The sequence below is a fragment of the Vombatus ursinus genome, unplaced genomic scaffold (genome assembly GCF_900497805.2).
Source record: "Vombatus ursinus unplaced genomic scaffold, bare-nosed wombat genome assembly UNPS02014808.1, whole genome shotgun sequence".
NCBI classification, from domain to species: domain Eukaryota; kingdom Metazoa; phylum Chordata; class Mammalia; order Diprotodontia; family Vombatidae; genus Vombatus; species Vombatus ursinus.
In genome coordinates this window covers 1,186,792-1,211,267 of record NW_020954586.1, presented here as the reverse complement: position 1 = coordinate 1,211,267, position 24,476 = coordinate 1,186,792, and the positions used below count along the sequence as shown (strand labels likewise).

General features: G+C 43.6%; 1 protein-coding gene across 5 annotated transcripts in view; it reads right to left on the bottom strand.

The window, feature by feature from the left end:
- Positions 1-24,476, bottom strand: part of LRRFIP1 (LRR binding FLII interacting protein 1) — a 111,514-nt gene that overhangs the window by 31,635 nt on the left and 55,403 nt on the right. For all 5 annotated transcript variants that reach the window (XM_027875344.1, XM_027875345.1, XM_027875340.1 and 2 more), the window contains 2 exons: positions 753-788; positions 194-319 (listed from right to left, as the gene is read on the bottom strand). In XM_027875344.1, coding sequence (XP_027731145.1) covers positions 194-319; positions 753-788 — 162 coding nt within the window. The remainder of the gene's footprint in view (positions 1-193; positions 320-752; positions 789-24,476) is intronic.

The window sequence follows — 24,476 nt, the reverse complement described above, 5'->3', positions numbered from 1 at the left end:
GGCACGGACTTTGTTCTGAGGTCTCCTTTGTAACTAGAAGTTGCTGGGCTTCCTACTCAGAGTCTTTTTCTGATTCTGGATTTGGGTCTAGACAACACGACAGGAGGCAGAGGGTGAAAAAAGGCTCTCCTTCTCAGTGGCTGGTTTTTCTAAAGGGCAGTTTCAAGTCAGGAACCACTCAATGATGCCTTACCTTGATTTCCCTCATGGAGGCCTCGGTGTCCACAGAGATGGAAGTGTCCCCGCTTCCCCTCCGAGAGGAGGTTCCGCCCAGAGAGGCTAACGTGGCTGCCGATAAGCTGGGCATGTTACGAGATCCCTAAAACATTTTAAGAGACCACTTTCAGAACTGAAAATTGTCTTCTCCTATCCAGTGGATCAAACAGTTTCTAAACCCACGAGGATTATTATAAACACAGCCCAACCCTTTACAGTGGTTTCCAAGCCAGTAAATTGGCAGTTGAGCAGTGGGTGGCCAGTAGCAAGAGGGCAGCTCACGGCCCAAGGTTTCACCAGTGGAGCCTGAGTTGGCCTGCCACACTCTCTGACTCTCTTGCCCAACACGGGAAGAAACATGCAGTGGGATGCCCCAGGGGGCTTGCTCAGGATTTCCCACAGCAACTCCATCTAATTCTCAGCTGCCTCTTCTCCTGTTTCTGCAAACCAAATAATATGCTTTTTTTCTCGTCCATTTCATCCATGAATTCTGAAAGCCATAATTAAAAAAAAAATGACAAGATAAAAATACTCACCTTCTCAGCAAAGTCCTTTTCTGGCCTCTCTTCAACCTGTCGAGAAAAAAAAAGAACTCAGTAGGCAAATATTAAATCTTTTAAAGCAATAATTGGTTCATCTACGTTTTCAGCTGGGTTTCCTTCACCCAAGGCAGCTGTGTACCCCTAGAAGATGGAGTGTCAGGCTTCTCAGACCTGAGTTCAAACTTTGTCTCTAACTAACTGTGGACCCTGAGTGTCATATCACCTCTGCCACAGTTTTCCCCTCTGTAAAATGGAGTTATTAATAGTACCTACCTCACAGCTGTTGTAAGGAATCACATTAAAGCATTTTGCAAATCTCAGTGTTCTAGAGATGCTAGTCAGCATTAATTAAGACTATTAAACCCACGTTGTGTATTAAGCGTTTTGAAGGACCTTCAGCTTGCCAGGGCTGTACATATACCGATGTTAATAAATGCAACTTTACATTTTACCAAGGTGAATGAAATTCATTTCATTTTTAAGGCTTGACCAGCTATACGGGCACATAATTATGTTTATAGAAGACAGAATGGAGAACAATTTTAATTTCACATGTGAAGGTTTCTTATTAGATTTTAATTACAGAATGACCAATGAGGGGAGCGGGCTATTGAATCTGAATCTGTTTCCCCATCATCTGATCACCAGCTGACTTGTTCCTCAACTCTCCCTTCTTAGGAGAGACACTCCAGAGCACCACCATCCCCTCTCCCCTTTGTGTGCTCCCATTAGAATGTAAGCTCTTTGAGGGCAGGGACCATCTTGCTTGTATCTGTATCCCTGGCACTTATCATAGTGCCAGGCACACAGCAAGCATCTGTGAAATGAGGAACAACTGTATCTACTTCACCCGAGTATTGTGAGGATCAAATGAGGTGGTTGTTGTTGAGTTGTTTCAGTTGTATCTGACTCTCTGTGACCCCTTTTGGGGTTTGCTTGGCAGAGATACTACAGCAGTTCTCCATTTCCTTCTCCAGCTCATTTTACAAGTGAGGAAACTGAGGCAAAGAGGGTTAAGTGACTTGCCCAAGGTCACACACCAATTATGTGTTTGAGGCCACATTTGAACTCAGGTCCTACTAACTCCAGGGTTGGCATTCTATTCACTGCACCACCTAGCTGCCCATCAAATGAGATGGTGGATATAAAGTGTTCTATAAGCCTTAAAGTATTATATGAATGCTAGTTATTATCAGGAATGAGCTAACTAAGCATATGTCCACTGTAGGAGAGGCAGATGGCTTTAATATGGTTGTCCTAAAGCATGACCAACAAAAAACAGTTGACAATCTCTCTCTCTACCTCTCTGTCTGTCTGTCTGTCTGTCTCTCTCTCCAGGCATCTCCAGCCCAGGTGAAGCTGATATTTCAAAAACTCCATTTGAAACAAAGCAAGTCATTTGGAAGGTGACCCCTCCCCAAGGTCAGCTGTGTTTTCAGAGCCGGCACCCACTAAGAAATTCCAGTAACATAAGCCTTGGTGCGATTGGGAGACAAGCAGGAGCATGCAACTCCATCGTCCCAAATACAGAATTACTGCCTGTTTCTGACAAGTCAGAGTAACAAAGTGAAACCCCTGGAGCTTTCAGACTGGAGGCTTGATCTGAACTGTTTGCCAGGTTTGGTTTTTTAAAAATCTTTCTATCATACAAACATACCAACTTAACCCTTTGTGTGCTGCATTATTGTGCTGCGGGTATTTGTAAGATGACTCCCGTCTTGACCCAGCAGCCGCTCAGCGTTGCCCAAGTATTTTATTCACCTAGAACATGGTGCCAGCGGGTTTCCCCTTTGGTCTCAGCTGCCAGGGGCGCCAACCCCGAGCTCTGGGCTCCTCCCACTATATGATGTATGTATAGTGTTTCCTTCCCTTGGATAAGTCCCTTCAGTTTTGAGCCACTGGCAGCTCAGATCCTAAGCCAGGGAGTCCTAACCTGGGGCCCAAGGACCTGTGGAAGGATTTCAGGGGGTCCATGTCCTCGCATGGGAAAAAGTCACATCTTCATTTTTACTAAGCTGTAACTGATGAGCATTTTCTTTCATGAGGAATGTAGGCAAGCAGTGAAAACCCCTTGCTCTGAGGTATCGATGGTTTGGAACTGTGGAGAGACTTCCCTGGCAGACCAAATGAAAGTCCAGTTGAGTCAGTCAACAAACGTTTATTAAGCACTTACTGTGTGCCAGCCAAGTACTGGGGACAATAAGACAATGATGGACAAACAGCCCTCAGGCGCTTATGTTCTAATGGGGGACATAACATGGAAATATCTAGGCAGATACACAGTATATACAGAGCAGATAGAAGGTACTTTGGAAGGCGAGAGGACTCTGGGAGGAGAAGACAGTGAGGGCCGGGGGGAGCCATGAAAGGCCTCCTGCAGAAGGAAGGATTTTTACTGAGTCTTGAAGAAAGTCAGGAAAATAAGAGGTGGTGGGGTGAGTGGGTACAGTGTTCATGATGCGGGGCACAGCCAGTGCAAAAGTATGGAGGAAGGAGATGACAGAAGGCCTGAATGACAACAATCCCGACAAGGAGGTTCTGTGGCAGACGTATCAATCTTTTACCCTGAGTTTCACGAATCCATCAAGCTCCTGTTGCATCCTGCTGCCCAGGTGAACTTTCTGAATCCCCCTTTGCATCATCTCAGTCCCCTCCTCTCCACTGACCCACATCTCATACCCAGGCCTGCCCAGGCCCATTTCCATGGGGTGTGCACCAGGAATTTAATTTTCGAAGGCAAACACTTGCTGAATATTCAAACCAAAAGGATGTTATTTTTATTCATCAAAGAAGCTAAAACTCAATTGAACCTAACATCTAAACTGTATTTAAAAAATCCCAACTCTGGACAAAGTTCTTTCTAACTGATCAATCAAACCTTTAAACGCACGTCTGCTCTGTGCTTTTAGCTTCTAATAGCTAGGATCGCTCCACACAACAAGGAGGGGCTCAGTACATTTGGATAGACAGTGCCCAGCGCTGTGCCCGGTGCCACAGGAGAAATGGAGAGAACGAAACAACCTCTGGCCTCCAGGAGCTTCAATGCTACCCAGTGTTTCAGCAAACCTTTTTCCTTTTCCTGACTGGCCTCTGTTTCTGGCCCGTCACTTTGCCATGAAGAGCCCCCGGAGGAGTTTCAGCACTGGGGACCAGAGGTGGAGCCTTTTAACGATAGAATTTTAACTTCGGCCATCCTTGCTTGTGCCAACCAGAGACCTGCAGTCACATACTGGCCGAGCCAGAGAAAACAGTGTCCAAAGGAATGACTGGCATCCCTGGGCAGGAAGGGGGAGGCTACGGAGGAGGAGGGCTAGCCTTGGCAGGCATTACCCTCCTCCCCTCCCTCCCTGACAAGGAGCTAAGCTGGGGCAGTGGCACAGACAGAGATGGAAAGAGAGAAGGGATGTAGGGGTGATCAAGCCGCTGGACCACGGTTCATGGGAGCTGCAGAAGGAAGACGGGGTAATGGGGGGTGGTGGCTGTGGCCACCAAGCGTCCCCAGAGACTGGGAAAGTCATCCCCACTCCTGGCAGGCTCCAGGCTCCAGGTCCCAGACAGTCCCTCCAGAGCAAAAGGGCACCTGACCCATTAGGACCCTCTCCTCATACATGCTGACAGCCACATTTCCAGTTTCTCCCAGGCTAGCTCCCACTCCACCCCAGCTCCCAGCTATCAGTGCCTCTTTCTCCAAATGACCTCACATTCACTTTCTGTATATTTCCACATGCTGCTTCTTCCAAAAGAATGTTAAGCTCCTCCTGATAAGGACAGCTACATTTTGAGATTCATGTCCCCAGTCTGTCTAATAAACTCCTGGGGAAAGGTTGGGCCTTGTCTCCCAGAGCTGGGCTGGGCACGCGCCAACACGTGTACAGTATGTGACAAATGTCCTGATTCTCATAATCTTAATCATAAGGATGATGATTTCTCTCCATTTTAATATCCAAACATGGAAAGAGTTTTTCTTTTTCCTTTAGGAGTAAGAAAAGAGTTTCTCCAACATGGACATCTAACATCTAACATCCCCACTTTTTCAAGGGGGCCCAGACTTGGTGATGAGGGCAGTTCAACAAGGATTGTGAGTTAAAGGAATCTCTGCCCATCCCCCCAGTCCTCCCAAAGAGCCCAGAATCTGTGCTCCATAATCTCATTGGTGCCTCCTAACCACACCCCACTGTACAGGAGCGTCCAGCCTATCGATCAGGCATAAAGTGCTCAGTAAATGTGAGTCACCTTATTACAGCATGAGCTCCCAGGGGACGCTCAGCCTCAGGGTTTCAAAAAACCCAAAGATGCCATGGGCAGTTGGGGCACACGCCCAAAGGTCACTTGGCTCTCTCTAAGGCACATTTCTGAAAATGACGTCGTGCTGCTACATCGGATGCGGCAAAGTCCAAACCAAATCTACGAACCCCTATGATTTCATAAGTCAGGTCACCTCAAACAAGAGCCCAACATAGACACCCTAGGAGGCCATTTGATCTGGGTGTTCCGAATTCAAGCGCTAGGTGGCAGGCTTGTGTTGGACCAAAGTTAGCTTTTAGGACAAGTGGGGGAAAAGTAAATTAGGTCATAGGAGTGATTGCTGGAGAGGGCCAAAATCCATTCAGGGCTTTGAATGCCAAACAGAGCATTCTGTATTTGCTCCTGGAGGCCACAGGGAGCCACTAGAGTTTACTGCATAGGGGGCTGAGAATACAGAGCATGTTATAGGGGGTGCTTAGCCTGGGGGGAAGACAGGCTTGGCTGTAAGAGCTGCCATGTATTTCAAGGGCTATCGACCTCAAAGAGGGTTTGGTTTGTTCTGTGTGGCCCAGAGGGGTAAAACTAGAAACCGTGAATGGGGCTGAAGTTACAGAGGCTGCAGAATACTTGCTAACAATGATTGTGTTCTGGGAGGTAGTGAGTTTCCCCTCAATGAAGTCTTCAAGCAAACACTGAGTGAACACACTTATAAAGTATACGGCAGATTCTTTCAGTTATGGATTGAATTGAAGGTGCTTCCTGAGGTCCCTCCCCTCCAACTTGGTCCTGCCTCAGACATTCTATGTGACCCTGGGTAAATAATTAAGTCCCTCTCAGCCTCAGTTTCCTCATATGGAAAACTGAGATAATGATAGCACCTACCTCCCATGGCTGTTGTGAGGATCAAATGAGATAATATTTGTATAGTGCTTTGCCAACCTTAAAGTACAACCATATAAAAATGAGCCGATATTATTATTTTTTTTCTTTTGCAAAGCAATGGGGTGAAGTGACTTGCCCAGGGTCACACAGCTAGTAAGTGTCAAATGTCTGAGGTCACATTTGAACTCAGGTCTTCCTGAATCCAGGGCTGGTGCTCTACCCATTTTGCCATCTAGCTGCCCCCTCCGATATTATTTCTACTGACAATTTGTCTAATCAGGACAGCTATAATATACAGCGGTATTTTGGCTTTGCTTTACTTACCTTCTAAGGCAGGTTTCAAAACAATAGAAAAGACTCACACATTTAACAAGTTTAAGTAAAGAGTGATTTCTAGGTTGACAAACTTAGAAAATATTTGCTATATGAAAAGTTTAACACTAGAAGGATCAGAATTTAAAAATACTTTGAAGGACCAGGTTGTACCTACTGACAGCACATTGTTTTCATGTCTAAAGAAGAGAGATTGAGGGCGGAGCCAATTTGGCGCAGTAAAAGCAGTGATTTGCTTGAGCTCTCCCCCAAATCCCTCCAAATACCCATAAAAAATGGCTCTAAACAAATTCTAGAGCAGAAGAAAAGAGATTGTAGGATGAAAATTTATTTCCAAGTAAAAATGTTTGCATCAATTGATGTGCCCAGCCCAGTTAAAAAAAAAAAAGCCACTATCTCATTATTGTTTAAAAGGATCTATAAAGAATTACAGCAAATAGCATCTCCTCAAAAATACTTTGCAAGGAAATTTAGTTTACAATGACATCTCATTGTAAACTAAACACATACTCTCTTAAAAAATACTTCATTTTTTTGCAATCACACATAAAATTTTTCAACATTCATTTTTTAAAATGTTGAGTTCCAAATTCTCTCCCACCCTTCTCCCTTCCTTGACAAGGCGAGCAATGTGATATAGATTATACATGTGCAGTCATGCAAAGCCTATGTCCATATTAGTCATAAACATGTGCTCTTTAAAAACAGACACTTAATACAATATAATGTATTTGTTATTTGACTAATGCCATCATCTTATGTCTTTTAAATGAATCCTCACTTAAATAGAGATTTGCCATTACTTAACTTCCTATAGCAGAATATGACTGTCTCCCTTTCCTAAAGATAGCATGAAACATTTGGGAACAACCCAGAACGTCCATAGACTCCTAAGGCATAACACTGTCTATGAGAGGAATGTAGCAAAGGAATGTATCTAATCTAAGAGATTGTTGAGCAATGCCCTTCAGATATGAACTGGGACCAGATGACTTTGATTTTAGGAATCATTTCAGGAAATGAGAAATAAGTAACCTAGAGTATCCTTCTTCTTCATTGTAAAATAATAATGATCACTAACTTTTATATGGTGCCTACTATATACTAGGCATTACAGTATTATCTCATTTGATCCTAAGAACAACCTTGGAAAGTAGGTGCTGCTATGATCACCATTTCACAGATGGGGAAACTGAGGCAAACAGAGTTGAAGTAACTTGCCCAGGGTCATATAGCTGGTAAGTGTTTGAGGCTGCATTTGAATTGGGGTCTTCTTGACTCCAGGCCCGTTGTTCTGTGCACCACAGCGCTACTTAGCTGCCTGTCAAAGAATATAGGCTGTTACTGAAATATTCCAGATGAGGATTTTTTTTTCTTCTTTTCTTTTAGAAATGACACTTGCTTCTACCCAAGCTGGAAGGAAGTGTGTCACGATGGAAAGAGCCCTGGCTCTAGAATCAAAGGATAAGGGTTCAAATCTTGCATTTGATTCCTGTGTGACCCTAGGTGAGTCACTTAACCTGGGTAGGTCCCCAGTTCCTCATCTGTAAAATGAGGGGGTCCCACTAAATGGCTTCTGAAGCCCTGTCAGTTCTAGATCTAAGGTCTGATAATTATTCATAATGGTTCAAAGATGAATGAGGCAAGGGGGCAGCTAGGTGGCGCAGTGGATAGAACACTGGCCCTGGATTCAGGAGGACCTGAGTTCAAATCCGACCTCAGACACATAACGCTAGCTGTGTGACCCTGGGCAAGTCACTTAACCCCAACTGCCTCAAAAAAAAAAAAAGAAAGAAAGAAAGAAAGAAAGAATGAGGTACCAATAGGTAAGTATTCTGAAAACCTAGAGGTCAACTCTTTAAGCACCAACATTTTTTTTACTTCAGCCATTTTTATGGAAATCCATGAAAATGTAATGGACACGCCTTATTGTCAATAAATATCACAGAATAGCCAGAATCTTTTCAGGAGCACTGCTTGGCTTGCTTGGAACAGCAATGATACTGGCCTGCAAATGGAGCCTGGAGCCAAAAGGGAAATAACCATTTTGAGAACTGGCCACAGTTTTGAACTGTGATTGAAAATGAATTCCTGAAAAAGCCACACAATTTTTGGCAATACCAGATTTGTTGATGGCAAGACTAGATGGAGTTGGTGAGAACCAGGAGAATCACAACATTTCTAGAACTGACAGGTGAACTAGTCCAACTCCGTTGAGGAAAACTGCGATACGGAAAGCTTCGTTTACTTACCCAAGGTCACACAGCTTAGACAGTGGCAGAACCATCGCTTAGGAGATACACACAACAACCACACTGGCACTTTATAAACCCTGGGAGTCATAAACAACGCTAACAAAAACCCAGTGCCTGCTCTCAAAGAGCTTCCATCTCTTCTGCTAATATAAAAAAAAAACACGATGAAAGAAAGTCCAACAATCTCCAGAGCCCTCGTCCCAGTTCTAACACGCCACACGAAAGGAAAGGAGGAAGAAAAGATGAGAAAGCAGAGTGAGAGAGAAAGAAAAACGTGCTCACCACTGGACTTGCACGAGCCGAGCTGGCTCTGGAGGACGCCCGCGATCCGGAGCCCAGGTAGCCGCTGTACTCGGAGGGCTACCCACAAACACCCCAGAACACAGGGGAGAGAAATAAAGGAGGGCAGTTAGCAGGAGGGCAGAGACAGGAGAAGCTGCAGCTCCAGGGAGGGGCGGGAACACACAGGATGAGGAAAATGTTAGACTTTTCAGTCAAAGATGGGCGTGCATGGGCAGTGTAGTCAAGTGAAGCTCCAAGCATAAAAGAAGGCTGACCAAGAAGGCAAGAGTGGATTTCTTAGGAAAGGCATCCAATCAGTCCTAGGTGGAGTAGGACCCCGGCCCCCCCCCCCCCATTCTTTACAATCAGAGAACCGCCCACAGTCATTTAAACCAAAGCCTCCATTAGGATAATGGCAGACAGTGACACCATCGGTTTCCCTCTACTATCATTACTTTCCACTGTCCCTGTAAATAGGAACAAAATCGATTTAAGATTTTAATATGGACCCCCCACCCAGATAGTAATTTTCCTCTTGTTTAACCTACAAAACCCCAGGATTTGGCTTCAGATCTTGACTCATTCACCAATATAGGATTTAATCAGAGAAGCTAATGGATTATACCTCACATGAGGGCAGGGACCTCTCATTTACTTCTGTATCTCTAGCACCTAGACAGTCCATCAACAGGCATTTACTAAGCACTTGGCCTGAATGCCTGGGATCTTTAGATTAAGTAGACCCTTAATGGTTTGCTGACTTTCTGAATGAATGAATCTTTGGACAAAGGAGAGCCCAAGGGTTTTATTCCATTAAATGTATGTTACAGCATAGCTTTCACTGATGAAAAAAGTTCTCATTTCCCTTTCTTGACAAAGAAAAAGATCAGCCAGGTAGTACAGTGGATAGAGCACCCAGCTTGGAATCTGGAAGACTGGAGTTCAAATCCAGCCTCGCTTGCTAGCTGTGTGAACCTGGGCAAGTCACTTAACCTGTTTGCCTCAGCTTCCCAATCTGTATAATGGGGATAATAACAGCACCTGCCTCCCAGGGTTGTTGTGAGGATCAAAAGAAACAACAATTGTGAAGTGCTTGGCCCACGACAAGATTATGCAGATGATAGCTGTTATTATTGGCCATTCAAAAGGTACTTGGGATACTTGTCTATAAAATATTAGTTGACACCTCCAAGAAGCATTAGGGATATTAAGCAGAATTTCCTTCAGTAGCAGATGTCCATTCTTTGTTCGGACTGTGCTATAGCGCCAAAAGCACCGGCTCTGGCTCCAAGAGACCTGGGTTCAAATCCTACATCTGACGAGTACTACCTTGGGCAAGTCATAAAACTCCCTGGTTTTCAGTTTCCTCATCTATAAAATCAGGGAGTTGGAAAAGATGGCCTCGAAGGTCCTTCCCAGCTGCTCTGCACTTCTCTTGTTTGTTCTGATTTACAGGTGTTGACTTCCCATTAGAATGTAAGACCGTTGAGGGCAGGGCCTCTTGATGCTGGGCCCAGCATAGAGCAGGCTCTAAGCAATGGGTCAAGATATGACTGTTTGCCAAGACATGAATTCTCCTGGGAGCAGGGGCTCTCTGTTAATGGGTCCAAATCTTGACCCAGTCTCAAAGGATCGCAGGGTTTAGAGCCGAAGGGAACCTTAAAGATCACCTGGCCCAACTCCACCATCTTATAGAAGAAACTGAGGCCCAAGGTTGCCTAGAAGAGTCAGGATCTGAACCCGGGTCCTTCTGACTCACTTGTACCTCACACCTTCAGACTGGCAAAGTTGACCAAAATGGCAATCACAATTACTGGCGGGGCTGTGGGGAGCGGGCACATTGCTGCTTTGCTGGAGGAGCTGGGAATTAATCCTGCCTTTTCGGACAAGGATTTGGAACTATGTCCCCAAAGTCACTAAGCCGTGATTACCCTCGGACCTGGGGGTACTCCTCCTAGGCCTGGACTCCAAATTTCATCACATGCAGATCTCTTGTCCAGGGCTTGCCCTAAATCTTTCTGATGGTCAAGTCTTGGCTGTAAGATCTTTAAAGTAATTTTAAATGGCCACTGAGAGGCAACATCACTTAATGAGCTTAGGGTAAAATAAAGCTTTGGTCTTAATATCCCTCTGATAGGGCTCAGTTTATAGAGCCCTGGGCATAGACTCAGTAAGACCTGAGTTCAAATCCAGCCTTAGACACTTAATATGACTCCAGATAGGTCACTCAACCTGATTGCCTCAGTTTACTAAAATGGGGATGATAATAGCACCTACTTCAAAGGTTTGTTGTAATGATCAAATGAGATAATATTTGTAAAACTCTTGGCAGAGTGCCCAGCACCTAGTTAGTATTTAATAAATGCTCTTTCTCTCCTTCTGCACCTACCACCCCAGTTCCTTCATCTGTGAAGTGTCAGAGGCCAGATCTGGACTCTGGCCTTCCTGACCTGGCCCAAGGCTCTTTCTTCTTTCTTTCTTTCTTTTTTTTTTTTTTAAGGCAATTGGGATTAAGTGATTTGCCCAGGGTCACACAGGTAGTAAGTGTCAAGTGTTTGGTCTGAGGCCTGATTTGAACTCGGGTCCGGGTCCTCCTGACTTCAGAGCCGATTTTCTATCCACTGAGCCACCTAGCTGCCCCAAGGCTCTTTCTATGGCTCTACCATGGAGATGCCCAAGAGCCCTGAGATACCATCCAGTCAACCCTTCCCTTTGCATACAGGAAACAGAGGGTCCATGAAGTAAAATTACTTGCCCAAGGTCACACCGATAGGAAGTAACTGAGATAGGATTTAAAAGTTTATTTAGAAGGAACTAGAATATTAGAAACTTGTTTTACCAGTGATAAATATGAAGAAATGATTTCCAACAACACTAAAAAGAACCCGGCATCTGCAGAAAGCTTTCCAACAGTTTCTTAACTGAGCTTCAGCAACTTTTGAGGTAGATAATAAAAATATCATTCCCAATTTATAGATGAAGAAACTGAGGTTAAATGAGTTACTCATGATCACCTAGCTAGCAAGTGTTAGAGGCAGGGCTTCCTGATGCCAAGTCCAAGTGTTCTATATCTTATGTCAGGCTGCTCCTTTACCAATCATTTCTTTAAACTGAGAAAGAAAAAAAAAACACTGAATCAGGTGAGATATTTACATTTGGAATTGGCTGATTAGCCAGACCCCAAAGATCAGTCATTATCACTGGTCCCATGAAGGGGTCTCCAGGGGAGTGCTGCAGGGATCTGAGTTTGGTCCTGTTTTCATGTTTAATGTTTTCATCAATGACTTGAACTGTAAGTAGGAATGCTTCTCAAATCTGCATATGACACAAAGCTGGGAATGAGAGCTAACACTCTGAACAGCAATCAGGATCCAAAAATACACGGACAGTTTAGGACCCTGGGGCTAAATCTACTCTGAGGAAATTTAAGACACCAAAATATAAAATCTCAGGCCTGGTTCAGAAAGCAACTTTGCAAGTACCAGCAGAAGGAGGGCCTGGTAACCATTTGAAAAAGAGCTGGAGTTCTAAGTAGAATGCAAGTTGGAGTAGGGACTGTTTATTTTTTTCCTTTCTTTGTGTTTAGCACATGGCCTGGTGCATAGACTGTGCTTAATAAATGCTTGTTGGCTGACTTCAGAGGCATTGTAGGACTTGAGAAGTAATTTGCTTGGGGTCACACAGCCATTAGGTATCTGAGGTGGGATGTGAACCCAAGTCTTCCTGGCTCCCAGTCCAGTGCCCTCTCCACTATACCACACTGCCTCTCGTCAAAACTACCTGTCAGATGGTGCTATTTTTGTCAATGGTAAAAGAAAGACATTGAAAAGAGAAACCTATTTCTGTGGCCATTCATTTTAGGAAAGAAATGACCAAGCCCTGAGCCAAGTTCTTCCGTAAATGCAGAGGGCCAGAGCTCCTCCAGATGTAGTTAGGAGTATAAACAGAGTGAGATTCAGGGCAACGAGTGGGTGGGGAGATCTGCAAAGTCTTCCAATTCAGTGCTTGTCCTTATCCTATCTCTTCCCACTTCAATCCAGCCTCAGTCAGCTGCCAAAGTCCATCCTCATAAGACCCAGAAAGTAGGTGAGACTCAAAACTCACGTAACTCCATAACATTAAAATTCCAGTGGTCAAGTCGCTAAACTTTGTGATTGGCAGACAGGAGATCACTAATGGCCTCTAAGGTCCCTCCTACGAGCCAATGATTCCGTGACTGCGTCATCAATCATCTAAGAGCCCAGAGAGGGCTGGTGTTCACCAGGAGTTTCAAGGTATCAGGAAACAGACAACAAGCAGAAAGAGCATGCGGGCCAGCAGAGGAACGCAGAAACATCTTACAGGATGTGAATTGGAGGCGCTATATCGTCGGCTCCCACTGTATACGCTCTCATCATACAGGGATGCCTACAATTAAAAGAGAACTTAAAACCAGGAACAGTGTGCTCTGGGTCCAAACTGAAGAGAAATACAGACACCACGGTGCAGAACCATCACACAGGCCGAAAGGGAGGTGAGGAAGATGGGGAGGAAAATGGAGCCATGATGGACAGTCACTTTCAAAGGACTGCTCTCAATGCATGCAGGGTTAGTGTGGAAACTGCATTTCCCACTTCCAAAAACTGTGCAACCAAACAAAGGTCCATGCAGAAGTCCAAAGGGAGATCTCGCCAACCAAACATTGGCAGCTCCATTTTGGATGATTAAAATCCGTAAAAAACAAACCAACCACCAAACCGTGCCACAGGAAATCCCCACTTATCTAGAATCCAAGCAGTCAGAAAGCACAGAGAGTCCAAATTTTGATTTCAGTGTAATAGGCAATAATACATATTGCATAACATGTATTCACACATCAGGGGGATTCACCATGACGGCATGCTAGCAGAACGTGTAGGATGTTGAATTTTGGACTCAAACATTCAATTATGTTGCCAAGTTTAATGTTGACTTTTATTGTATGTTAATTCCTCAATGATCCCAAAATACTTCGCACTAATCTCAACCCATTCTCTCAAAGAGAATGTAAGCTTATGGCCTGGGGGTGGGGAAGAGCCTGTGTCTCTGTGGCTATCCTATCTATCCCGCACATAGCTTGCTTTGTCTATATTGGTTTGCAGGTTGGCTCCCCCATTAGACTATCAGCTTCCTGAGGGCAGGGAATTTTTTTTTGCCTCTTTTTGTGTTCCCAGCACTTGGCATAGGACTGGTACATAGTATGTGCTTAATAATCGTCTAATGATTGATTGCACACATTTTGATGAATTGAAAACTAGGGGTCTCCTTTAGCTCTGTGATTCTATTAAACATTCTGGATAAATGGGAATTTACTGTAGCTCTGAAGTAAACATTGTCAACTGCTGATAGATTTCAAATAACTCGCATGTTGGCTATTTCCCTTCCAGGAAACACTGGGTTGTTTTTGCTAGTGATTTATAATCCTGGATAAGTCACAATGTGAATCAGATGATATCTGGGAGAATTCTGCAGAAATATTTGATAGTTCCTTTAAGGCAGTTTTGTTTTACCAGCACAGCAAAAGCCTGACTGGCAAGACCTTGAACTTTCAGTCTAGCAATAAAAGAAAGTATCTGAAGGGCCAATTTTCAAATTCACCTAGAAATCACAGGTGCCCCAAAGGGCCGTCTCAAGGCACTATAAAACAGTCTTTCTCCACGCAGAGGGTCAATGTTGCCCCTTTCTTGTCCAACAATTTTCTAGGAAATATTTCAGAATGGAATCCAGGACAAATTCAAAAATTCAGTGAGCAGTCTACATTACTCAGCAATGCCAATGTCCAATAGATACAAAATCCAGACGTGGCCCCGATGACTCAGGGACACTGATATACATGTGAAGTGATGAAATCCATTACAATTCAGTGGATCAAACAATGACTGCAACGTTCTGGTGCATATGTGCAATACAGAAGAGCCTGTGATGAGTAAGAATTGCTCCCGTGCTCCTGTGACTAAAGTGCAAACGTCCATTGCTCAAGTTAAAGAAACTGAGGGCAAGTGAGCACACCAACCCTGTAACACCAGGCAGCCTTAGCATCTCTGTAAAGAAAGGAAGACTGGAGGAGAGAAGCACATTTTTGGTTTAAAAAGTTTGGACAATGACAAAACATTGACATTCATCCAAGGTGTCGAATTGTGGGGTGTGAGGTTATGACGTCCAAATGATGTTACAGTTGGGAAAAAAGGAAAGAGAGTAGGCATGGACCACAGATCTGGAGTTAGAAGTGACCTCTGAATCCAGGAGTCCAACCCTCTCATTTTACAGGTGAGGAAACTGAGGCACATGATAATTCAGTGATTTGCCCAAGGTCACACAAGTACTAATAAGCATTAGAGGCTGCCGGTGATCTTTACATATCACCATATTCCCTTTTTCATTAATAATCTAGTATATAACAATCAGAATTTCACCTAAAACAAATGAGGTGAGCATTTTTCTTCTTCCTGAAAAAGGAATTCTCTAATCAAGCGTGGCTTGAAGGAAGTATCTGTGGTCCATTTGAAATATGTTTAATTCACACAGGTAGGATTTATACACACATCTCTGGTGGAAAGAAAGCAACTATAGCCAGCAGAAGTTTCATGTCTTCCTAATAATGGAAGAATGAGGCAGGAAGAAAAGTATCCTAAGAACATGCGATTATCTGGGCTTAAAATCCCCTCAGTGACAGTCAAAGAAAATGCTGTTGTATGAGTTAGTAACCAGACGCATTTCCAGATGGAGGGAGAAGGGCAGGGAAATCAGAAATAGGATCATGGCACATTGATAATCCTCAGTTATGAGTGGCAAGGCACCCTTAGATACAATAGTGAAAAGGAGCCATAAAGTACCCAGCAGGAATCTGACAAGCCCAATTTGCCAAGAGAAATGGCAGGAACAATGTTAGGGAGAATATAGCAGCTCTCAGGTACTGTCCCATTAAAATGAGTGTACTGAAAATGTTTCTGACGGATTATCTTCCATATTTGAAATAGAGGGTGTCCCAAAGTCTTGCACAGTTCTATGCTATTACACCTTTAAAACAATTATTGAATGGGAGTAAAACTTTTGGGACAGCCTGTATAACAGCCAGCCTATAATCCCACATTCCACAGAATGGAATTTGCTATCCCAAAAGGAGGGCCATGATTATGACACCTTTATATGCAGCAAATACCTGGGATATAAGAAGGCCTGGTTTGGACCCTGCCACCATCTTGAATCACTCAAACACCAAAATTGCATGCATAGAACATGGACATTTCAACCTCCAAAAGAAGATGTTTTCCCAATTATAATTTTTACTCCCAATTCCCTTCTTCCAGACCAGAAAGCACATCTAAAACAAAACAGAGCTAAAAAAAAAAAAATCACACCTTAGGGACTGAAGCAGAATTCCAACCCTCAGAAAACAGGAAACATATTGAGAGGAGTGATCCAACAAAATGAAATCCTTCTCCCCATTTCTTAGAGATGAACAACTCTGATTACATAAAGGGCTTTCCAGGTCTCTTCCTGGATACATTTATGAGAGGAAAATGTTAAAAAAAAAATGGGACCAAAAATGGGGGACAACTGCCGGAAAGGGAAGAAGGGAAGTCCAAGAAACGAATTCTATGCACTTCAGGTTGGAAAAAGATGAATACAAAATAGCGTTGTTAATTTGAAGGGCACAGTGACACCACCAATAATTTTCTTTAAATAAAAAAAGGGCATGGGGGAAATCTTGGCAATAAGCCAGGCCTAGTCCCTTATACTTTTACATGTAATAGAAATAGCTGTTATTATGGATACTGTCATTATTCTCTATAGATTACTGTACCACTGAGGTTGAAGTGTCCAAGTAAATCGAGTTAATCATTCAAATAATCAAACTGAAAGCAGCAATGGAAGAGGGGGCAGGGGGAGCCTGGAGAAGGAAGATGACAGACCCGAGCTCCATTTTGGGAAGCCGACAGGGGTCTAGAGGGAAGGCTGGTGCAGGAAAGCCCAAGGTCAGAGTAGTAGGAGCCCTGGAATCAAAGAAAAGTGAGGAAATGAGAAAAAAAAGCCAAAATCTTTAGAACTTCATTTTATCGAAAACACACAGATGTTTTAATTCCTTTTTGTTAAAATCATTTCCACAGCAAAAATATTAAGGGATGACTAAATAGCTAAATCAACTTAAGTAAACAGAGAAAGACTTAAAGAGAAATGAATCAAGATGTTAGCTAATTGACAAAATCATGCTATGGTCAATCCAAACTAACCCAATCTACTTCTCTTGCATAAATATCATCAATTTCAATTTTCAGCTGCAGTTTATCATGGAATCATTCACAGAATTTGTGACCCTGGTCTCAAAGATATATTTACTCTGGAAATCTCATATGTTCTATCACTATCCCTATTATTTTGATTTTGCTAAAAGCTTGAAACCCATAGTTTGCCGGAAAAAAATCCATAAATTGAATTCAATTGTATATGATACCGTTTCAACTTTATGCTATAGAATTATGCCTGATTGCTTCTGTTTATTTTTCCAGGTTGGGACATGTATATGTGTATGTGGATATAGGTGTACATAGGATAGGAAGATTACATACTAAATTAAATTCTATCACAAATAGTCTATACTGCAGTCCTAGAGAAAGTCTTACATTGGAACCACTAACTAGAATATGTTTGAAATAAATCAAGGGGGCCTTTGCTAAATCCACACTTCTGATTTCTAGGCCCTAAACTCAAGTTTTAATTATTTATGGCTTACTACATGAGATCAGGTCCAATACAATTAGATAACATCTTTAAGAAAGACCTTTGAAGAAAGTCATCCCATCATCTCTTGGAGATCCTATTTTGGTTATGGCATTTCTGCAGTCCTATAACTCTCTCTATTCTATTTGGAGAAGTCAAATGGGGTGGGGGAGGGCTCAGTGAAGAAGGCAATTATTTGCCCATCAACAACTCATGAAAACGTGCTCTTCAGCCAAGATCTCAAGGACAACTAAGCTTGAGACAACTCCACTGAAAGAATAATTCCCCTGGTGTAAACATATGAGGAACATGTCCACACAAGGAACACATTCAATCTCCTCAGAGAGGCTGATCTCAGCATGAGATACACCTCCATAATGTTTGGGGAATGCCCATGTGATGAAGCCTTTCAGGGCATGGGATAATTGATCAACGCCTTGCCCTTGGAGTTGATTTTATATGTAGTAAAATCTCACTAATTCACACTCAAAGTCCAATTTTTTTGAAAGCTCTGGATTACAAGTGCGTGTTAAGGAAATTGAGTTTATGCGTAGGTACAATGAGTAACTAGATGTGAAGAGAACTAAAATGAATTACCTAGCAGAATCTCTGTGAATAGCTAAGATTCCTAATGAGGTGGTCCAGTAGATAAGAGTCTTGGATTTGGAATCAGAATGACCTGAGTTTAAATCTAGCCTCAGTCACTTACTAGCTGTGTAACCCTGGGCAAGTCACTTAACCTGTCATTCCTCATTTCTGAATAAACCCTGGCAGGGCTGTTGTGAGACCAGATGAGACAATATTTGAAAAGTGCTTTGGAAACCTAAAAGGGGCAGTTAGAGGCTTAATAAATGTTTATTGATTGAAATGTGAGCTGTTCTTATCAATTGTTTATATGCATTGGATGCTTCTAAATTGTCTATAAACAGCCACTGAACCTTGAGACAAATTCTGACTCTGACACAAATTAGGTGTATGAGCATGTACAAGTTGTTAACTTGTTAGTGCCCAGGCAATGTTCAAAGACTAAGGGGTGGGGGATGGGGTGAGAAGAAGGGGAGGGTGGCTGGCTTAAGTGGACCCTGAAGTTACTTTCAGCTCTGGATCTATGACCTTAAGAGGAGCTGCTGACCTACACTGGGGGAATGAATTTTCACCCTGGGAGTTTCTCACACTGCTGAAATCAAACCTGCTCCCCCTCCCCAAAAAAGGGACAGATTAAAGGATCATAGATTTTAGACCTCATGCCCCTCACTGCCTACTGAGAGGATAAATGACTGGCCTGACTTCAACCCGGGGCTCTCTCCTCTACAATGAGCTACCCAACACTACTTCTAAACAACCGAGGAGACAAGGCACTGAATATCAGAACTGAGCCCACATCCTGAGTCCCTGTGGGTCAGCAGCATCTACCATGGACCTGCCCTTTCCAAGCACGGTTTAACCACTGCCCTGCTTAGCAAGTCTAATCCATAATCACATGCCAGATTTAAGGAGGGAAGCCATGGTCTCACTATATTAATCCTGCTACAATCCCTCTAGGCCACTTAGGAAGAAGCTAAGAGCTCCTTATGCTCCTTTGAACATATCTCCCAAAATAGAGCCTATGGGCATCTCATCTGATCCTGGGGTACGGTCATCTAAGTTTTCTAGCAACAAAGCTTTACCTAATTAGCCCAGATCAAGGGAGGAGAGGCAGCAGGGTATGGCGGATGGCAACTATCCATGCTCCTGGCACCCCTCTAAGCTTGTAAGTTGCAGAAAACACACCAATCTACATTGACTTTTGGTGCTTTGTCATTGACGAGTACCCCCATCAGGTCTACTATCTATCTCTAATGAACAAACAAGTCTGCAGGAACTGATCACCTGCTCACCAACACTGTTATGCAATTGACTGCTGCCATGTGTGATGCCAGTTTTTGATCAATTGCAATTGGAAGCTGAACTGGAAACAGAATGTAATTGACTGCAAAATAAATACATGTCGCCCAAATGCATAGGGCTTTCTGATGATGTGGTTTACTACTAAAACAGTGTGGGTGCCCTCATCTGAGTCACACACACTCATAAAAATGAGTGGACTCTCATTACATGTGTACAAAAGGAGTTCATCTGAACCACACCAGTCCTGCCACCGGCTGCTATGGCTGGCAAATGAATCCAAATGAAAATTAATAAGGAAGACATCAGGGGACTGAAATCATACAAGTCTCATGCTATAAAACCTGCAACCTTTGGAGAGAAGGTTTGAAATATTAAATGGAAACCAACCAACTTCTCCTCCCTGGATGACAACCTGGTGGGCAGTTTGCTTTCCTTGCTGGATCTGGAACTCTGAAGCATCAAAGAAAAAGAAAACTTATGAGAGATTTGAACACCTGTAGTAAGTAGCCCAGGGCATTGTCCTGGTCATTCTGAAAGCTACATATCTTTTTTTTTTCGTGTAATATACAATTAGCCAAAAATTTGATAAAAGGAGTGTATACTCTTATTAAATCCCACCAGATGTTAGGAATATAAAATTCTAAGAGTGAAATGATACAAATCACTGTATGATACAATGAATCAGTTTGATACAGTGTATCTAAGAGTGAAATGATAACAAATGAAACATCTGAACCAGAGATTTCACCTTAACTTACCGCTTATATTTTGGTAACACAACATGACTGCCCCAATTACTATTTGCCGCAATGCCCTAATATTCTAGGACTTAGAGCTGGAAGACACCTTGGAGAATAACCATTTTTACAATTTTACATCTCATTTTACAGTTGAAGAATTAGACCAAGGGGTAGAAAATGACTTTGCCCGTGGTCGTACAGATAGTAAGTGAACGACTACCTCACATAACTCACGGTGCTTTGCTATGGTTCCCTTCTAGTAGGGGCTCACCCTCTCTCCTCAATGCCTGTGAGGATGCAGTAGATTTGTTTGAGGGAGTAGGGGCCTTCTCCTAGAACAATGGACTACAGTGTCTTCTCCACAGTAGTGGTCTCTTTTCTATGGGTCAGCCCTCTGAGTTTCTAAGTCTATGTACAATTATATATAGCTATGAGTCCTCAAATTAAATCCTGTGTGACATCCTGACAGGGTGAACTAAAAAGACTATCTATTTTAAATAGACTAGATCCAACCAAATGAAGGGAGAGAAAAAAAATCTGTGTTCTAACGAGGTAGCTAGGTAGCAAAGTGGACAGAGTCCTGGATGTGAGAAATTCGAGAGTTCCATTTCAGCCTCCGACACTTTCAGGCTGTGTGACCCTGGGCAAGTCACTTAACCGCTGCCTCCTTCAGTTTACTCCTAATAGCACCTACCCCCAGGATTGTTGTGAGGACTAGAAGCAGTAATATTTCTAAGCTGCTTTGCAAATCTTAAAGCATAATACAAATTTGTTCTCATTGAGTCATCTCAGTGGTGTCTGATTCTCGGTGACCCCATTTGGGGTCATCTTGGCAAAGATACTGGAGGGGTTTGCCATTTCCTTCTCCAGCTCATTTTACAGATGAGGAAACTGGGGCAAACAGGGTGAAGTGACTTGCCCAGGGTCATACAGCTAGTAAGTGTCTGAGGTCATATTTGAACTCAAGAAGATGAGTCTTCCTGACGCTAGGCCTGGTGCTCTAACTACTGCACCACTTTGCTGCCCAATAATACAAATATTAGTTATTATTAATGGAGTAGAAATATGGCCAAATAATAATAATGGCTAACATTTATATAGCACTTTAAAATTTTCAAAGTGCTTCACAAATATTACCTCATTTGGTCCTCACAACCACCCTGAGAAGTAGATGCCATTGCTATTATCATTTTTACAGATAAGGAAACTGAGGCTGAGATAGGTTATGCGACTTGCCCAGGGTCAGGCAGCCAGTAATTATCTGAGGTAGAATTTGAACTCAGCTCTTCCCATGCCACCATCCACTGCTATATGCTTAGCTGCTTATGGAAAGTGAGCCCCTGCATCCGCTTATCAGGAGAGATGAGATCTGGTAAGTATTTGCAAACTCCCAGGAACATTTTAGGTTTTCTATTCCCCCCCTCCCAAACTGCCCCTCTATCAGTGCAGGGGCTGAGAGAGGTCCTGCTCCAGGCCCCCTGGTCCTGCTGGACTCTGGCACGGCTTGGCCTCTGACGCCCTTCCCTGCCTTCTCTAGTCGGAGGTCCTCAGCTAACTGCCTCTGACTCATGGTTTGGCTTTGACACTTATACCCACCCTCCTGCTGATTTCCTGCTCCTGGTCTCTGGCTCACACACGGGCCTATTCGATCAGGCCTTGGCCAGGGGCAGGCCGGGCGGGGCATTGGGTGGTTTTGTAGCCATCTAAGGAAGGAAGAGGATGGAACACACAAACACCAACCTTTCAGCTCCAGAGCCCAGACCCAAGGACTTTGGAACCTGAAGCCTTTCCTGATCCCTGCGGCTACTGCTGCCGCCTGCCTGCTCCAAAGTCTCCTCAGTATTCAAGATGAGATTTGTAAAGTGCTTGGAACACAGCCTGGCACACAGTAGGCACTTAATAAATGCACGTTTTCTCCCCCTTCCCCTTTCTCTTTGGTGTTTGCCTATTTGTGCACATGCTGTCTTCCCAGGGGAGGGGCTCTGCCTGACACGTGCTTGTTGCTTGATTAATTAATTGGTGATTCTCAAATCAGCCAGCCATTTGCATAGTTTCAAATCCGACGAATCCTACTCTGGAGGCCACATAACACTGTGACAGACTTTATCACGTGATTTGCTAAAAATCGACAGCATTCTCTGCGTGGCATGGAGTCAGAGGACCCAGGGTTGAATTTGTCTCTGTCACTTACTACCTGTGTGATTTCAGGCAAGGCACTTAACTTCTTGGCCTCAGTTTCCCTACATGAAAGATAAGGAGGTTAGATTAGGCGACTTCGAAGGGGCTTCCCAGCATCTCAGTTTGACCCTGGGCAACCCCTTCTTTATTTCCCTTCTCCAACGAGTGAAGGGTGAACTACAGGGTCACAGAGGCCCTTCCCAACTCTGAATCAAAAAGGGTCCTCTGCTCCCGGTGATGAAGTAGCCCAGCACAATGCAAAGGGGGCTTGGGGATTTCGCCTGGGTTCATCCTGGTTCTTCTGACCTATGTGACCTTAGACAAGTCACTGAACTTAGCGCAGCCTCAGTTTCCTCATGTGTAAGAATGAACCTGGGGACTCTGACACTATGTGCCTCCCGAAGTCACTGTGGGAGGAAGGTGCCTGAGCCCTGGGGCCAGCTAGACATCCAGATCAAAGCTTGCTGCAGAGCTGAAGGGCCAGCACCCCCACAAGCACCCCCCATTCAGCACAACCAAGTTACACTTGGGCAGCACTTTACTGCTCACCAAGAGGAGGCAGGAAAGACCCTGTTTTAATCCTAGTTTGTGATGCTTTCTAAGATGAAGGAACTCGACCCAGGTAACTCAACTGCTGGGAGCAGCATTCGAACCCAGGACTTCCAGACATTTAAGTCTGGGCTTAAATAAACAGAAATACTTTTTTTTTACATAATTGATAAACTCATTACTTCTAGAGGCTAACCTTGCAAGGAGGTTCAGGTATCAGAGAGATACAGTCCATGAATAAATGAGGTAAATCCAAAGTAGGCATTAGAGCTCAAAGGGGGCCAGATGAGAGATTACCAGGCTGGAAGCTTCATAAATAAACCAAATATTTGTTGAGTAAAGTGAATTAGAAATAGACACAGCTCTGAGCTAGCCATGGCAGAGGGGGCTATAAGCTTCATAAAGAAATTGAATATTTATCGAATAAAGTGATTTAAAAATAGAAAGCAGAGCTCTAAGCTAGCTATAGTATCGCCTACCAGGCTGTATGTTTGTTTTTGAACAAAGTGAACAGAAACAATAGGGCCTACGTACTAGACACATCACAGCTTACTTGGCTGTAAGGTTCCTGAAGGCAGTCAGGAGTTGTTTTACTTAAACCTTAATAGGTTGTGCCAGGTTGGATACAGCATTCTGCATCCAACAGATGTGCTGCAAATGTTTATAGAATTAGTGTGTGAATGAATGAATGAATGAATGAATGAAATTGGAGATGTGGAAAAATGTTAAAATGTAATAGGTAGGTATCCCCAAGGTCCTAGCATAGTGCCTGGCATACAGTAGGTGCTTAATAAGTGCTTGCTGATTCATTGATAAGAAGGGAAATGGTAAAGGAAACCAGAGCTCTACCCATCCTTCAGTTTCAAAAGTGTTTCTAAAACCCATGTCAGATGGATTTCTCGTGCACGATGTCTGCATGGCAGCTTTTTACTGTATTTCATCTAGACTGGCTACATCCCATCCCTGATGGGCAGGGGGACAAATACACAGGACTGGGAGACATGCCATATGGCAGACACTGGCCCAAAGAGCCTAACTTTACCAATATTTAAGAAAGCTTCCCCACATGCCTTCACAGGCCGTTACTGACAATCAGATCTACTGACCCTGCTAGATTTTCTATTCAGGGACGAGGATCCATACAAGTCTCCATCATGACCGTTCATCTGCTAGGAAAGAGAAGAGAGGCAAAGTTGCCAAATAGAGATCAGACAGCGCTTCTAAATCACAAGGGAAGAACAAGGTTGGCCTTCATGGTTAGCGCAAGCAGAGGCCAGACTCAGCCTAGCAGAGAGAAGTGTGGCTGCTGGTAAGAGCAATACCACACAAATGCATGTACACGCACACAAGTGAACACACAAATACATACATGCACATACATACTTACACACAAGTGAACACACAAAGGCATGCATGTACATTCATACATATATACACACAACTGTTGTTCAGTCGTGTTCAACTCTTTGTGACCACATTTGGGGTTTTCTTGGCAGAGATACCAGAATGGTTTGCCATTTTCTTCTCCAGCTCACTTCACAGATGAGGAAACTGAGGCAAACAGAGGTAAGTGACTTACCCAGGCACACACACACACACACACACACACACACACACACACACACACACAC